The sequence below is a fragment of the Ursus arctos genome, unplaced genomic scaffold, assembly GCF_023065955.2.
Source record: "Ursus arctos isolate Adak ecotype North America unplaced genomic scaffold, UrsArc2.0 scaffold_13, whole genome shotgun sequence".
NCBI classification, from domain to species: Eukaryota; Metazoa; Chordata; class Mammalia; order Carnivora; family Ursidae; genus Ursus; species Ursus arctos.
The window spans coordinates 66,790,289-66,806,990 of record NW_026622797.1 but is presented as its reverse complement, the minus strand read 5'-3'; the positions used below and the strand labels follow the sequence as shown (position 1 = coordinate 66,806,990).

At 45.3% G+C, this 16,702-nt stretch overlaps 1 protein-coding gene across 4 annotated transcripts in view; it reads right to left on the bottom strand.

Moving 5' to 3' along the window:
- The window catches only part of BACH2 (BTB domain and CNC homolog 2), a 348,609-nt gene that overhangs the window by 14,270 nt on the left and 317,637 nt on the right, over positions 1 to 16,702 (bottom strand). For all 4 annotated transcript variants that reach the window (XM_057311189.1, XM_057311190.1, XM_044388879.3 and 1 more), the window contains one exon: positions 1,439 to 3,031. In XM_057311189.1, coding sequence (XP_057167172.1) covers positions 1,439 to 3,031 — 1,593 coding nt within the window. The remainder of the gene's footprint in view (positions 1 to 1,438; positions 3,032 to 16,702) is intronic.

Here is a 16,702-nt window from a genome sequence, read left to right as displayed (position 1 = left end):
ACCCAAACCTGAGGGGACAGGGTGTATTCGGACAGGAAGAGTTCCCACTCAAATTTCCTTTATAATTTCTTTGAGCTTAATTAAATCCTTCCAGGATGTTTTTCTCCATTTTCTCCCCCAGGCACTAAGAGAAGGGCCGGGAGCGGGCTCTCTAGCAACAGGAGGAAGTGACCACAGGGCATCTGTGCCCTTGGCACGGGGAGCGCTGGGATCTATTTTCAAAACATGCCCTAATTAAAACCTCCTGTGCTTCTTGCCAATCTTGCGGAGGCTGAATCAACCGCACGTGGCCCTGTGAAAAGGCACCTCACCCCGTGTGGCATTTCTGCCAGTCTGGCTGGGTTAGCATCCCTGCCTCACTAGGGGCTGATATCCCGGGAGCGCAGACGCGAACCCAGGGCGCTGGCCTACGGAGGACCTGGCTGCGTCTCCTCCTGCGGCGTTCAGATAAGCAGCTCTGAGCAGGGGCTTCTCGAGGCCCTGCTCCTGCTGCTCCCGGGGCAGGTCTGACGCCCGGGTGGCAGTCTCAGGTCGGTTCCTTGTCAATCAGCCAGACGGCGCGGGATCATGACACAGACTCCCTCAGATCTTTGCAGGGGCCTCTCATGTCACAGAGGGAAAGGGGAGCAGAGGGGCGTCTATTCTTTTCTCTCCTCAGGCATGGGCGTGTTGCTCAGGATGCGGCTGCTGTTGTTCCCGCTCCATCTCCCAGCATTGGTAAGATGGGTGGAGCCTTTGGGAATTGTTATCTATAAAGCACGAGAAGGCACTCTGCTTTCGGGGGAGCAGAAACCGCTACTCAACCCCACTCCTCCTCGAAGTGATTTCTCATCATTGGTGGGGAGCTCAGGAAACGACACTCTACACAGTTGTGTGGACTGACTAGAGTGCTTCTGCAGGGACCCTGGGATCAGGAAGGGTGGTGGGCGGTCCGCTGCCTGCACCGCAAAGGACAAGGGATGGCCCCGGGGACTCCTGCTGACAAGGAAAACTTAGAGGGTGCTGGACGAGCGCCCGTTATTGTGGGTCTGTCTAGTGTCACTCAATCAATTTTGAAAGCGATTCTCTATTTTCTTTCACCCTGAAGGCGCGCAGCACCAGGATGAGGGTGATGAGTACGGCACCCTTTCAAAGCAGAAGGAGAAAGGGCGGAGGAAGGGGGAGATCCGAAGTACCCGAACATGCCTTTCATGTATTAGACTGAACTTTTTTTTTACTAAGCAGCTTGCCTCGGGACCAAAATCTAGATCAAATTTCAAGCACCTTCTAGGAAAAAAGTGGTTACTTTGGGATAACTTTGAAGCATCCTGCCTCTGTGGATGGGGAAGGCGGGCCCTTTCCTGGAACCTTTAATCTGGGAGTGGTGGGGCAGCAGGTAGAGTCCAGATAAAGGACTGCAAGAGTGGATCACATGCTTGAATTGATGCGGGTTCCCTACCTCCTGGCCCCTGTCCTGCACAGGACACGACTCACTGTCTGCTTCCGAGAACGATCCGGATTCGTCGCTGGAGTTGGTTCCATAAGACTGCTCACATTTAATTCGGGGTCGGACTTGGTTGTACACTCCATCTCCCATCAGGCCTGGCTCCTGATGCTCTGTGGCTAGGAATCTGGCTCCCTGGGAACAGGGCGAGGAGGAGAACTCACAGAGAGGGAGGCTGCAGGGTGAGCCCCCGCTTCCGTCCTCTGCGTAGGAGTAGGAGGAGCAAGAGCTGGAAGTCCTGGTCCTGGTCTCCAAGGGGGGCGAGCGAGGGCACACTTTGATTGGCACCGGGCAGCTAGTGTTGGGCCGCATCCTTCCTGGCAAATGGTCAGCCATCAGCCCACCGTGGGCGTAGGCCTGTGCGCTGGGCAGGGACTGGCCAGCCCCCACCCACAGACCCTTTGGCACCGGCTCAGAGAGGTCTTTGTCCAAACCGCTTACCCCAGAGTAAGAATGCACCGCAGAGCTCACTTGGTCACAAGCGCTCGAGGAGAAGATCACACTTCTCCGGTCCAGCTCTCCTTCCTGTTTACAGAGAGCCTCCAACCCAGGCCCCTTGAGGGGCGACCCCGTGGTGAAGTTGGACAGGTCCTTCTGGCCCAGGTGGGGCTGTCCGTAATTCCCCGGGAAAGGGGCGTAGTCAGTTTTAAGGTCACCCTGAGTGATCCCCTTGTCAAAAGGGCACGCTGAACTCCTGGCAAAGTGCTGCTGAGAGGTACTGGGCAGGCCAGACAACTCCACGCTATTTTTGATGCTGAACAGAGACCTTAAACAGGAGGGGGAGGACACGCTCCTGGATCTCTCCAGGCAGGTGGCCCCGGCGGCGGGGGCGGGGCCTGGGGCGGGGCTGGGCTGTTTCCGGTCCATTTCCACATCCCCCGCTCTGTCCTTGCTGTCAGGCTCATCTCCGGACAGGCAGAGTGTGATGCTCTCTTCCTCGTTCTCCTCACTGGGCGGTTCACTTTTAATCTGCCCCACGGCAAGCCCCGGCTTGAGGCTGTTGCTGGAGTTCTCTTCACTGAATGTGCTTGCAAAACCTGAGGTACTGTGTGATGATGCGTTGTAGACATTCTTGGTACATGCAAGCTGGTATTTCTTGTATCTGGGGTACTGCGTTAACGCGTCCTTTTCGGAGCTCTCCTTGGTGTCGGCCGGCACATCGGACTCGGGCAGCAAAGCTTGCTCCTTCTCGGCTACGGGGATGGCGGTGGCCTCAAAGCTGCTGGGGTCTGGAAGCATCTGGTCCCTGGGGCACGCCATCTTGGCGGTCTCTGAGTCCATCGTCTCCTCCTCTTCCTCCTCCTCCTCTCCGGCGGAGTTCTCCCGGTCCTCGTGCGGGCGCTGGCACGCAGCGTCCTTCCGGCACACGAACAGGCCATCCTCGCTGTTCAGGAGCTGGGTCTGCAGGAAGCTGAAGCAGGAGTCCTCCAGGTTATGCATGCGCAGGAACTCAGCACAGCGGATGACCTCGCGGATGTTTTCTCTGCTGAGTAATAGCTTGGCGGTGTAGGCAAACTGTAACAGAGGCCCAAAGCCCCTGGCCGTGACCTGCAAAACAAACAGGGAAATTACCATCAGCACGGCTATTGTCCCGAATCCCTCAACTGAAGCAAGATAACCAGACAGTGCTAATGTCCCAGAATAAAGACTGCAAAGGAGCAGTTAATCTCGCACCGGGTCAGCAACGACTCTGCTTCCAGTAATTAGTGCCTGTCTCCTGCTTGCCTCCGCCCCACTTCATCACCTGGCACATGGCATTGCAAATCACCCGGGTCAAGTGGTGAAACCAGATGACAAGGGGTTCAGTGTTTACGCTAATGAAATACCCCGGCAAAAACGCATGGTAACAATGGGAAGCCTATTAATTTCCTCCCAATCAGTCCCGTGGAGAGCCCTTCTAGTAAGGAGAGCCGTGACACTTGCGGCTCACTTGAGCCAAAGAAAGCATTCTATTTTTCTTGTCAACTGCAAAACTGGCAATGTGGCCTGTTAAAACCTGAAAGTCCACAGGGGTTGAAAAATAGTTTTCCCTCACTTAACAAGTTAAAGAGCGACATGAAAGCAACTTCTGTTTTTCTCATTCATCATGGTTTCCAGATGGGACTTTTCCGTCATCACGTCCTACCTGATCTTACAGGAATACCAGAGATGACGATAGTCCAAAGCAGTGTTCTCAACCCCAAAATCAACTCCTGGCCCAGAAAGAATGGGGGTTACAGAACGAAACAAGCCAGCTGCCATTTAAAGGGTTCAAGTTGCTGAGCGGCGCGGGAAATAGGCTACTCCTTGCCTAATTATGAGCAGTGGCTTTGCCATGCAGCTGTCTTCTTTCCTGCTAAATCTTCAGAGGCTCAGCCTACTACTGTCAGGTGCTCCTCATGCTTTACATTTTACCGACTGAAAATGTGCTATTTATGCATGGCTTTGTGTCGGCACACACCCCCATATGCACAGAGAATGACTGAGAAGATTAGAAATACATTGCCTAAGGCCAACTGTTCTCTCAGATGGAAGTGGATTAAAGTTGCTGGTGTTCAGGGCAGGCTTCCTCGCCCTCTATGCAAACCTACATGCATCTTCTAGGTTCTTGCAAGCACTGCTGACCCCATAGGAAGGGGAGGCAGATCTGCGGATCATGTGGACACATCGAATGAAAGCAGCCATCATGGGGCGTCCTTGTTGAAGCTCCAGGAGCAGTGATTACAAAGTATCTAAGGGCGTAGGTGCTGAGCAAGTCGAACTGGCCGGCTCTGTAGCTGACTCCCCCAGGTACTGAATTCATCGCAGCCTCCAGAGCCAAAACTCTTGTGAGGACGTCCATCCCTCGTCTGAGATCTAACTTGGACACCACCTCCTATGGGAGCGGTCTCCCAGCCTCTTAGAACAAACGATACCAGCCTCTCAGTCCATCGCTAGGGTGAGAATGCCCTGGATTGTTCAGGGCAGCGCTGACTTTATATGCGACATTCTTTCCAGTAAGGGAAATTTCTTAGATATATAACTGAATGGGATTTTAATTGTCCGTATTTTGGAAGGACTTTAAATAAAATTCCAAATTAAAAAAAAAAAAAAAAACCAACCCCAAACCTCTGTCAGATAATGAGTCCCAAGATATTTGGTTAAAAAAAGAATACAACAAAAAACATGACCGCTAGACTCACATTATAGTTCCAAGGGCAATCACTGTCATCTCACTTTTATTATACTTAATTGGGTCTGTTTCTACTGTTAGCAAGCTCCTTAGATCAGGGACGGCTCCGTTTCTCTTTATAACTCTGCATCTGATTAGGGTTGCTAACACGGTACACACCTGATAAAAGCCTGTGTGGTACTGAAACGTTGTAAGTCTACCTGTGCCCCTAACATATGATGACAGTGTACAGAAAGTAACAACACCGACTGTTTGGTGAGTATCGTCTCAAATTACTTTCCGAGCAAGTCACTGTGTAAACCAATAAACCACACCAACCAACCGGTCAAAGGCAGGCAACAGTCCTTATCTGTCCTATCCCCTAGGACCACTATTGAAACAGCGCATCTGACCCACCTTTGTGTCCTACTCAGCTGACATGGTAATAGATTCAACAAATGCAGTATCTACTATATCTGTTTTATGTACTTTTCCCCCAGGAACCTTTCAAAGGGAGTGCAAAGCAAGAAAGTACACATTTACAGGTAAGCAAAGGAAGCAATGGGGATGTCACATGACCCATTTCTTCGTTATAAAGAGAAGAATGGCCTAATCAAGGCAGAGGTGACCCCCCCACAAGGAAGCATTTTTTTGTTCCACTCCCAGGCAATCTGCCAGTTGCTGAATGGAAACACATCTTGAGTTTGGGTAGATGTGCTCAGTATACGGGAAATGGGGGACACTCTCCTCAAAGTCATTTGTATTTTTTATACAGTCCTCCCTTATGGTCATACCCTTTTTATTTTGATGCCATTCGTCTCAGTAAGTCCTGCCACTGTCCCCCACTATGGCTGCTTTTAAAGAAAATTCCTAGAGAAAACAGGAACACCCCTGAGGATGACTAGATTAGTCATGGGCATCGCCACCTGCCACATGGCTACAAGGAGCTGGAGGAAGCCTCTCCATGCAGGGACAAGCTGATGCGGAAATGTATGAGTGGGACTGAGGGTGCCAATGAGCACAGTTTCTACATCCCAAATCACACCTTTCAGGCCGAGAAGACGGGACTGGAGGAGATAATGCTAAGCGAAATAAGTCAAGCAGAGAAAGACAATTATCATATGGTTTCACTCATTTATGGAACATAAGAAGTAGGAAGATCGGTAGAAGAAATGGTAGAAAGAAGAGGGGGTGAACAGAAGGGGGAATGAACCATGAGAGACTATGGACTCTGGGAAACAAACTGAGGACCTCAGAGGGGAGGGGGGTGGGGGAATGGGATAAGCTGGTGATGGGTAGTAAGGAGGGCACGTATTGCATGGTGCACTGGGTGCTATACACAACTAATGAATCATCGAACTTTACATCAAAAACTTGGGATGTACTGTATGGTGACTAACTTAATAAAAAATTATTATTAAAAAAAAGGAAGACATTATGAGCTTGAAATGATCATCGTATGGTCATTAAAGAGTCATGATTAAAAACAGGATTGTAAACTGTCATTCAAGTTGAAGATCAGAGGAAACAGTGCCTTCACCGTGAAATTTCAAGAGTCCATAACCAGCTCTCCCCTCACACGAGTTTAAATCCTGCTTTGTCGTATTCAGTTTTGCTCAGTTTTGTTCAGCTTCTGTGTGCAAGGCTTTGTCTAGTTACCATCTACCAAGTACTCCTAGCACCCAGCACCATGCCGGCTGGTTCTCGTAATGCACTGCAAAGCAGGCGTGACTGCCTCTATTTTGGAGACAAGGAAACAGGGAGGTGAAGCAATTCATTCAAGGTCATAGAGCTGGGATTCCAATCCAAGTGCTATAGGAACGGATAAGTACGAGACTAGGCCCCGTGCCCAAGAAACCTACAATGTAGTCTTGTAGATACACCTTAACAATGGAAAGTTAATTATCAGATAACAACATCAGTCAACAATGGAAAGGCAATCACAAGATTACATGATTAGTTGTCAACTGAGAAATCCCAACCAGTTCAGAAGAGAAGGCGACTGCTGAGGTCTGTGGGGATCCCTTGAGCCCTCATAAGCAGGACACCTGGAGTGCTGTGAAATCGCCCATGTCCACTCTGGGTCAAGAGCTGCTTTGGTACACGTTAGGCCAGCTGTGATTAACTCCAAATATACAAAACAGAAAGCAAGTGCCCATCACATATGCAGGCCATGTCAAATCAGGCAGAGTCTTTCTAAATATTGGTTTTAGCCTCTGTTTGGTAGCTTGCACTGTCTTTCCATTTTTAGGAATCATTTAAACTCACTCACCGTACACAGAAAGCAAATATCCAGGTACCAATGGAAAGCTGTATGTTTATGAAACCATGATCACAAGGCTGCATTGTTATTTACTTTCCGTTTTGAACAAGTAAGGCTCTGGTAATGGGAAAAATAAGAAGGGTGGGAAGTGGAGAATCCCACATAAAACTAACGACCCATAAAAACGTTATTTGAAAAGGTAATGATCATAAAGTTAGAGTGGAATGAAGAGGCTAGAAATAGCAAAGCAGCTCCGTTTCACTGATAGTAATGGAGCGGTGTTCCACTGCTCTAAGGGAAGCCGTCGTATCTCTCTTGCCCTCTGCTCCCAAGCAGGTGATGAGCTTCTCCAGCAGTTGGCACACACAAGGCAAGTGGCCTTGACCTTTGGGTTTCAGGTCTGAAAGAAACAAGGTCAAAGTGGGATTCATCCCTGGGACGCAAGGGTGGTTCAACATTCACAAATCTATCAGTGTGATAGATTTTATCAACAAGAAAAAAGCCAAAAATCATATGATCCTCTCAATTGATGCAGAAAAAGCATTTGACAAAATACAGCATCCTTTCCTGATTCAAACCCTTCAGAGTGTAGGGATAGAGGGTACAATCCTCAATCTCATAAAAACCATCTATGAAAAGCCTACAACGAATATCATTCTCAATGGGGAAAAGCTGGAAGCCTTTCCCTTAAGATCAGGAACACAACAAGGATGCCCACTATCGCCACTATTATTCAACATAGTACTAGAAGTCCTTGCAACAGCAATCAGGCAACAAAAAGGGATAAAAGGTATCCAAATCGGCAAAGAAGAAGTCAAACTGCCTCTCTTTGCAGATGACATGATACTCTATATGGAAAACCCAAAAGAATCTGCTCCCAAACTATTAGAAGTTATAGAGCAATTCAGTAATGTGGCGGGATACAAAATCAATGCTCAGAAATCAGTTGCATTTCTATACACAAATAATGAGACTGAAGAAAGAGAAATTAGGGAATCCATTCCAGTTGCAATAGCACCAAAAATCATACGTTATCTAGGAATTAACTTAACCAGAGACGTAAAGGATCTATATTCTAGAAACTACAAATCACCCTTGAAAGACATTGAAGAAGACACAAAAAGATGGAAAAATATTCCATGCTCATGGATCGGAAGAATTAACATAGTTAAAATGTCCATGCTACCCAGAGCAATCTACACTTACAATGCCATCCCGATCAAAATACCAATGACATTTTTCAAAGAACTGGAACAAACAGCCCTTAAATTTGTGTGGAACCAGAAAAGGCCACGAATCGCCAAGGAATTGTTGAAAAGGAAAAACAAAGCTGGGGGCATCACAATGCCGGATTTCGAGCTGTACTACAAAGCTGTGATCACAAAGACAGCATGGTACTGGCACAAAAACAGACACATAGACCAATGGAACAGAATAGAGAACCCAGAACTGGATCCTTGGCTCTTTGGGCAAGTAATTTTTGATAAAGCAGGAAAAAACATCCGGTGGGAAAAAGACAGTCTCTTCAATAAATGGTGCTGGGAAAATTGGACAGCTACATGCAAAAGAATGAAACTTGACCACTCTCTCACACCATACACAAAGATAAACTCCAAATGGATGAAAGACCTCAATGTGAGACAGGAATCCATCAAAATCCTAGAGGAGAACATAGGCTGCAACCTCTTTGACATCGGCCACAGCAACTTTTTTCATGACACATCTCCAAAGGCAAATGAAACAAAAGAAAAAATGAACTTGTGGGACTTCATCAAGATAAAAAGCTTCTGCACAGCCAAGGAAACAGTCAAAAAAACTAAGAGGTAGCCCACGGAATGGATATTTGCAAATGACACTACAGATAAAAGACTTGTATCCAAGATCTACAAAGAACTTCTCAAACTCAATACACATGAAACAAATAATCAAATCAATAAATGGGCAGAAGATATGAACAGACACTTTTCCAATGAAGACATACAAATGGCTAACAGACACGTGAAAAAATGTTCAAAATCATTAGCCATCAGGGAAATTCTAATCAAAACCACACTAAGATACCACCTTACACCAGTTAGAATGGCAAAAATTTGACAAGGCAAGAAACAACAATTGTTGGAGAGGATGTGGAGAAAGGGGATCCCTCTTACACTGTTGGTGGGAATGCAAGTTGGTACAGCCACTTTGGAAAACAGTGTGGCGGTCCCTTAAAAAGTTAAAAATTGAGCTACCCTATGATCCAGCAATTGCACTCCTGGGTATTTACCCCAAAGATACAGACGTAGTGAAGGGCCATATGCACCCCAATGTTCATAGCAGCATTGTCCATAATAGCTAAATCGTGGAAGGAGCCAAGATGCCCTTCAACAGTTGACTGGATTAAGATGTGGTCCATATATACAATGGAATATTACTCAGCCATCAGAAAGAACGATTACACAACATTTGCAGCAACATGGACGGGACTGGAGGAAATTATACTAAGTGAAATAAGTCAAGCAGAGAAAGACAATTATCATATGGTTTCACTCATTTATGGAACATAAGAAATAGGAAGATCAGTAGGAGAAGGAAGGGAAGAATGAAGGGGGGGGGGTAAACAGAAGGGGGAATGAACCAGGAGAGACTGTGGACTCTGGGAAACAAACTGAGGGCTTCAGAGGGGAGTGGGGTGGGAGATTGGGATAGGCTGGTGATGGGTATTAAGGAGGGCACATATTGCATGGTGCACTGGGTGTTATATGCAAGTAATGAATCATGGAACATTGCATCAAGAACTGGGGATGTACTGTATGGTGACTAATATAACAAAATAAATATTATTAAAAAAAAAAAAAAGAAACAAGGTCAAACTACCGAACCCGTATGCCATGGGGTGAGTCCACATGAGGATAATGTGTTGAAAATCTGACCCACTGAAACTATGACCCTTAACCTTTTGTTCCCATGGGTTCTGGTGTATCCTCTCTATGCTGTTGGTGAGAGGAAGATGAACTGATGAAAACTCAGCTGGCTAGGGCACGTTTGGGTGCTGTTTGCAAAGCTCCCTGTCCGGACGTCTCAGGTTTGCTGCTGGACAGAGCTCCTGAAAGGAAACCTCTAACAGTTTCCTCGCTCTGGATTATTATAGGGACCAGGCAGGTGGACTTCAGGTGTGTATTGAAAACAGGGTTTGGGAATTTTTTTTTTTCTAAGATTTTATTTGTTTGACAGAGAGAGAGACAGCCAGCGAGAGAGGGAACACAAGCAGGGGGAGTGGGAGAGGAAGAAGCAGGCTCCCAGCTGCCGAGCCTGATGTGGGGCTCGATCCCAGGACCCTGGGATCACGCCCTGAGCCGAAGACAGACGCTTAACGACTGAGCCACCCAGGTGCCCCAGGGCTTGGGAATTTTTAGGAGACTTGGAGCAGCGTTCTCTACGTAAGCCACGTGATTAAGGTTTTCTCAGTTGGTTCTGGCAGTTCATACACGGGGTTGCAGCACTGAGCTCATCTGCAGAAGGCTGATGAGATGAATGGGCAGATGGCAGGACTGTTTTCTAGGGGAGGGATGGCACACTTCTCCAGGCTGCTTCACTACAGCCTTACAAAACACGGAATCTTTTACCTTCAGCCACATCATGCGGACTTCCCCAATGAAGCTGGATCTCTTATATACATCGCAGGGGCTGGGAAGACGACGGTAACAAAGCTATGCTGGATGGGCTTTTTAATACACTGAGCCACGGCCATCCCTCTGGGTTGTATTTGTACAGCATGGCACTTGTCAAAGAAAACAACACTGGGAACAACTCACTCTTCCTTTCCACCCCCACACTGCATTGCATCCGATTCTGCAGAAGGGAGACTGATCTGGCGATGAAGTGTCACTTCTAATCTTAATTTTCTTCTTTTTTAAAGATTTTATTTATTTGACAGAGAGAGCAAAGGCAGAGGGAGCAGCAGGCAGAGGGAGAGGGAGAAGCAGACTCCCTGCCGAGCAGGGTTCGATCCCAGGATCCCAGGATCATGACCTGAGCCGAAGGCAGACGCTTAACTGACTGAGCCACCCAGGCACCCCGATCTTAATTTTCTATAATCAATATCCATATTATCATTATTTTCTCCCCAAAGCAGCATGCCATACAAGCATATTATACTTGCATATGGATGTATTTGTTAAATTAATTAACTTCACTTTTTCAATAAAGCTTCTGGTCATTTTAGTATTAATTTAGCTAAAGATAGAGCCAGAGAAACCAATCTTTTTTCCATTCCCAAAATAACAACAACAAAAATAAACATTTAAGTTGATTTATACATAGAAGTATGTAATTTCATATAGTGCTTTTTTTCCCTAAAGAAAGTAATTATCTGTGCTAGTAAATGTGGCTTAAAAGCATAAAATTATCTTTTCTCTCCTCTGCAGGCTTGCATTTGGGTCTGCAGACCCAACATACAGTTTCTCTCCAATTTGTAAATCTGCCCCTTGAGATTCTCTACCTGATCATTTAGTCACTATTTTTTACTCATTCATTCATTCATTCATTCATTCATTCACCAGCCATTACTGGGCACTCACTGTGCTCTGTGTGAAACCTGAACAAACTGGCTTTCTGGGATTCAAATCCCAGTTCTACTATGTACCTGCTTGGTAACTTGGGCTGGTTACTTAACCTTTCTGTTCTTCGGTTTCTCCAACTGGAAGACAGGGATGCCAACAGTGCCTTTCTTGTGGTAAAACCTTTGGAACAGGGTCCGGCATTGAGTAACAACTATTATTGTGCTATTATTACAAAAATGAATAAAAATAGTTGCTTTCTCCAAGGAGCTAAGAGGGCGAGCAGGGAGATAGATGTTTAATATAAAGGTCTACAAAGTAATCTAAGTATGTAGCAGGTATTTAAAGGGTGCTAAGGGGGACCAAGCTGGTGGCAGGAACTGCTCAGGGCATCAGTGTAAGCCTTCCTAGAAAAGGTGCCTTTGCCGTGAGTGTTGAAGGCTGAGCTGAAGTTCATCAGAATAAGTCAAAGAATGGCATGGCTCACCCCCTCCTCTCTTTCTGGCTCTTCCTCCAATGACACTTTATCTGTGGGACCTTTTCTGGGCCTCTATTCACAACTGCCCTCCCCCACCCCACCACCCAAACTGGCTACATGATTTTCAGGAATAGCAGAACATTAAACTAAGTATGGGGTCCTTCCAAGCATGGGCCCTGCACAGATTGTGTGTCTATGAATATGGCCCAGTCAACACACACACACACACACACACACACACACGTGCCCTCTCCTCTGCAGTTGAAATGGGCTCCCTGATTTTAGTGTGGGAGACAACATCCAAACGGTGGAACTCCATTTCAGTTAAACTCCAAAGGCTAGCTGGCATGGCTACTGGGATCAGCAGCATAGGTCAGGGGTCACCAGCAGGATCATGGGTATCTTGGAAATACATGTTCAGTCTATCAAGGTACTTTTTGGTTGGTTATAAAAAGGGAAATCAGGTAGGTTCAGTGAACAAAGCCCTGACTCGAGTCCACTCAGATAAGACTCCATGAGTCCCCATAATTAAGAGTCATGATCTCAGACTGGAGTCTGTTCATGGACTCAGACTCTCTGAAATTAATTCCTGGGAACTCTTGAGGAAGTATCCTACAATAACATTCTCACTATAACTATTCCTGTCACAAGTGTTTGCAAAAACATGTATCTTTTTTTTTTAAAGATTTTATTTATTTATTTGAGAGAGAGACAGCCAGCGAGAGAGGGAACACAGGCAGAGGGAGTGGGAGAGGAAGAAGCAGGCTCCCAGCGGAGAAGCCTGATGTGGGGCTCGATTCCAGAACACCGGGATCACGCCCTGAGCCGAAGGCAGATGCTTAACGACTGAGCCACCCAGGCGCCCCGCAAAAACATGTATCTTGTAGTTTTTCCTAAATCATGAACTAAACATAAACTTTTTTTTTTTTAGATTTTACTTATTTATTTGAGAGAGAGGGAGAGGGAGAGAGAGCAATGAGCAGGGGGAGGAGCAGAGGGAGAAGCAGACTCCCTGCTGAGCTGGGAGCCCCATGCAGAGTTTGATCCCTGGGACATGGAGATCATGACCTGAGCAGAAGGCAGACACTTCACCTACTGAGCCACCCAGGCACCCCTAAACATAAATTTTTTTAATTGGAAACACTTTCATGAATGTTATTCAGAAATTGTTCAACTCAGAACTAAATCTACTTATCAACGTACAACTTAAAACGGGGAAAATATAAATAATTCTGACCAACCAATAAGTTTGATCTTTATAATTTAATTTCCTTTAGTTTGACATTATAATCTCATATGCTATGTATGTACTATTGTCTCTTGGCTTTATGCCAATTCTTTCTCTGTTCCCCGTGTAACGCTGGTAAGAGTACATTTCTCAGGCTTCTTTGCTGGTTGACTTATTATTGGATTCTGCCAATAGGGGGCACTGGTGGGATATCGGAAAGTGGGAAGAAAGAAGCTGTGGTTCCTTCTCTTGTTCTCTTTCTTTCCTTCCCTGGTCGTGTGCTCTGGAGGAGCATCCTTGACTCCCCGCTAGAGGCTTTGGTAAGGGCTGTCTCCTCCACAGGTGCAGATCCTGAGGTATCAGCTCCTTCTCTAGGCTCATAGGTCCTTTTATCCTCCCTGGCCCTAGGAGTGGTAGCTGCTTCCTACAGTCATTAATCACTGAGTTAATTTTTGTTTTAAAGATTTTATTTAATAGAGACAGAGAGGGAGAGGAGCACAAGCAGAGGGAGCAGGAGAGGAAGAAGCAGGAGAGGGAGAAGCAGGAGAGGGAGAAGCAGGCTCTCTGCTGAGCAGGGAACCCGACGCGGGCCTCTATCCCAGGACCCTGAGATCATGACCTGAGCTGAAGGTAGACTCTTAACCGACTGAGCCCCCCAGGCGCCCCAATCACTGAGTTAATTCTCCTTCCCCTTTCTGTTCTTCCAGTTTTCCAACACCTGTGTGACCAATTCCTTGTTTTATATCTCCTCTGTTTGAAACACCTGGCATGGTTTCTGTTTCCCTGACTCAATCCTCATCCACTTCACAGACAAGGAAGCCAAAAAAGGTGAACCCCAGAAAGCCCAGAAAGGTGAAGGGATTTTCCCAAAGTCACACAGCTGGTCGGCCAGGGTTTAACTCAAGTATTCTGACTGTAGAGTTCAGCTCCCCTGCTCCTTTCTCATTCAGCTATACACGGTTATATTTCTCAGGTAAGGGACAGGCAGAATTTAAATATGATACACATATAAGGTACCATATTCATAATTACTCTAAAAGTATACAATGAAAACAGGAAATCTCCCTTCTGCAAGATTACGTAATGAAGTTCATGGAATAATTTAAAAAAATCTAATTTCAGTATAAGTGTAGATCCTAAAATAGGTATTAAATAGTAGTAACTTTTTACATTTTTCAGTGTAAAATGAAAGTGAAAAGCATCCCACTCACTGGTAACGAAGTAGTAAAACCTGCATCGAGGTTTATAGTTTCATTTGAAAAACCGCCTCCAACCGAAAATTATTTTTTAAAAGAAGATTCAAAAAAATTACCTAATTTCCATTTTAAATGACCCTTTCCCCATTCAGGAAACCAGTGATCTTCCTAGACCAGAATTCTCTTGAGTCAAGGTTTGGTTTTACCTCCTCAACCCTTCTAGTCATTTCAAACCAACCATCAACCACTTGATCTTCAACCAGAAAACACAAAACATTTTCTAAGTCTTCCAGGTGTGAGAAGTTCAGTCCCTCATCAGAGCCCTCTATGTTCTTCATATCAAGTCAAGATTCCCATCCTGGAAACCTAACCAGTTATGAGCCCTTCTACGCACCTCACTGCTCTCCTTTGAATGATCTTGAGTTTGACTGCATCCCCAGCAGGGTATCTGGACTGAGTAAATACCCCCGTCACTAGTATGGAGGACAAAACTATCACCCCCCTCGGTTGAGATCCTATTTTCTAGGAATGCCGAATAAGATGTAGTTCATTGTCACTGACTACTTATGGCACTATCAATGAACATCTCTGAGCTTTTTTTTCAGCATGTGTTACTCATAAGCCATGTGTCCGTCTTAATCTTGCAAAATCAATTTTTTTGACCCAAGAGTATATACTTGTCTTGATATTCAGATTTATTGTCCAGATAAATCATTCCTATTATACAAATTGCTCTTCAATTTTTTTGAGATCTACTTTCTTCCTTTTTTTGTGTGTGTGGGAAAATTATGTCATTTTCTGATCTCCATCCAGACTTCTGTGCTTTCCTAGGTTCTGTAATTCTTCAAAGATTTTGACCATAACAAGATGTTCCATATCATGTCTGATTTTTTTTTCCTGTAGTTTGGGTGCTTTACTTCATCCACACTGGGAACTTGGGTGTTTTCTTAGCATTCATCTACCTGGAGTTTACATTCCCTTCTCCAAGTTCTTCTTACTTTTCCATCTAATAGACATTCTCCTTGAAACACAATATGGAGGTAACTCTGGACTCTTTGCCGTCCTCCATACTGAAATGGTCACCCCCAAGACTAGCTGTTGGTTTTCTTGCATTCTTGCTCTAAACAGAACCATACATTTATTTTCCTTGTCTGTTTAAACCCACATGTCCATTGGTGGATGAATGGAAAAACAAAATATGGTGGACAATGGAATATTGTGCAGTTTTAAAAGGGGAAGAAATCCTATCATATACTACAACATGGATGCATCTTGAGGTCATTATGCTAAGTAAAATAAGCCAGTCACAAAAAGACAAATACTGTATGATTCCACTTATACAAGGTATCTGAAGTAGTCAAATTCATAGATACAGAAAATAGAATGGTGGTTACCAGGGGCTGGGGTCAAGGAGAAAAGGGGGGATTATTGTTTAATGGGTACAGAGTTTCAGATCTGCAAGATGACAAGAGTTCTGGAGATCTGTTTCATAGCAATGTGAACATTTTTTAGGTAAGATGAACATTTGATGGACATCAGTAGAGTTCACTTAAGAAATTATCGAGATGTAAATTTCATGTTGGCTTTTCTTTTTATCACAATAAAAAAAAGGTCTTGAAATATTGTGCAACATGTGCAACACGTCCTCTTTGACTATCATGTTCTCTAAGATGATATCGTTCTTCCAAGTCTCCTCTCACGTGTACTCCCGTCCATTCCTTTTAGTCGGCGTCAGGACCAAAACAGCAATTCCACTCTTGTACCCTCTACCCTCTTGAAGGTGAAACTGCTGATATGGCAGATCAATACCACTCAGGTATTCTTTTCTTAGTTGAAGAGAAACTATTCATATACTTGGTAGCTATTCATATACTTGAAGTTCTGCATCATGCTTCTCCTTTGCTCTAATTTTGTAAATGTGGAGTTCCATCTCACAGCCGTATTTCAGTGTGATGTCCTCTTGCTCATTAGGTTACTAAGAAATTCTATTTATCACCCTGGCAGTAATCTCCAATTCAATTTTTTAATTACTCCTGCTTCACCCATTGATGGATAGACACTGGGGACTGTAAGTATTGTTTTTGTCTTCCCCTTCTCCTTGGTTTAGCCAATGATTCACCCAATACTTCACACTTTTCCATCAATGTCAAACCTGCTTGCTTCTGCAATCATTGATGTCATGAGTTTAGCAGGATACTCATCTCCCTCCTTCTCTGACCACTTTTAAAGCATGAGCTCTGTGCACTGCAGGATCTTTATAACTATTAGTTGAACTGAATTGAGCTACCCTAGTAATGCCCACGGGGCAAGCAGACAGTTTGAATCCTTCCTTCACATGACAGTCCATCACATATTTGAAGACATCTGTCAAGCCCGGTTAGGGATT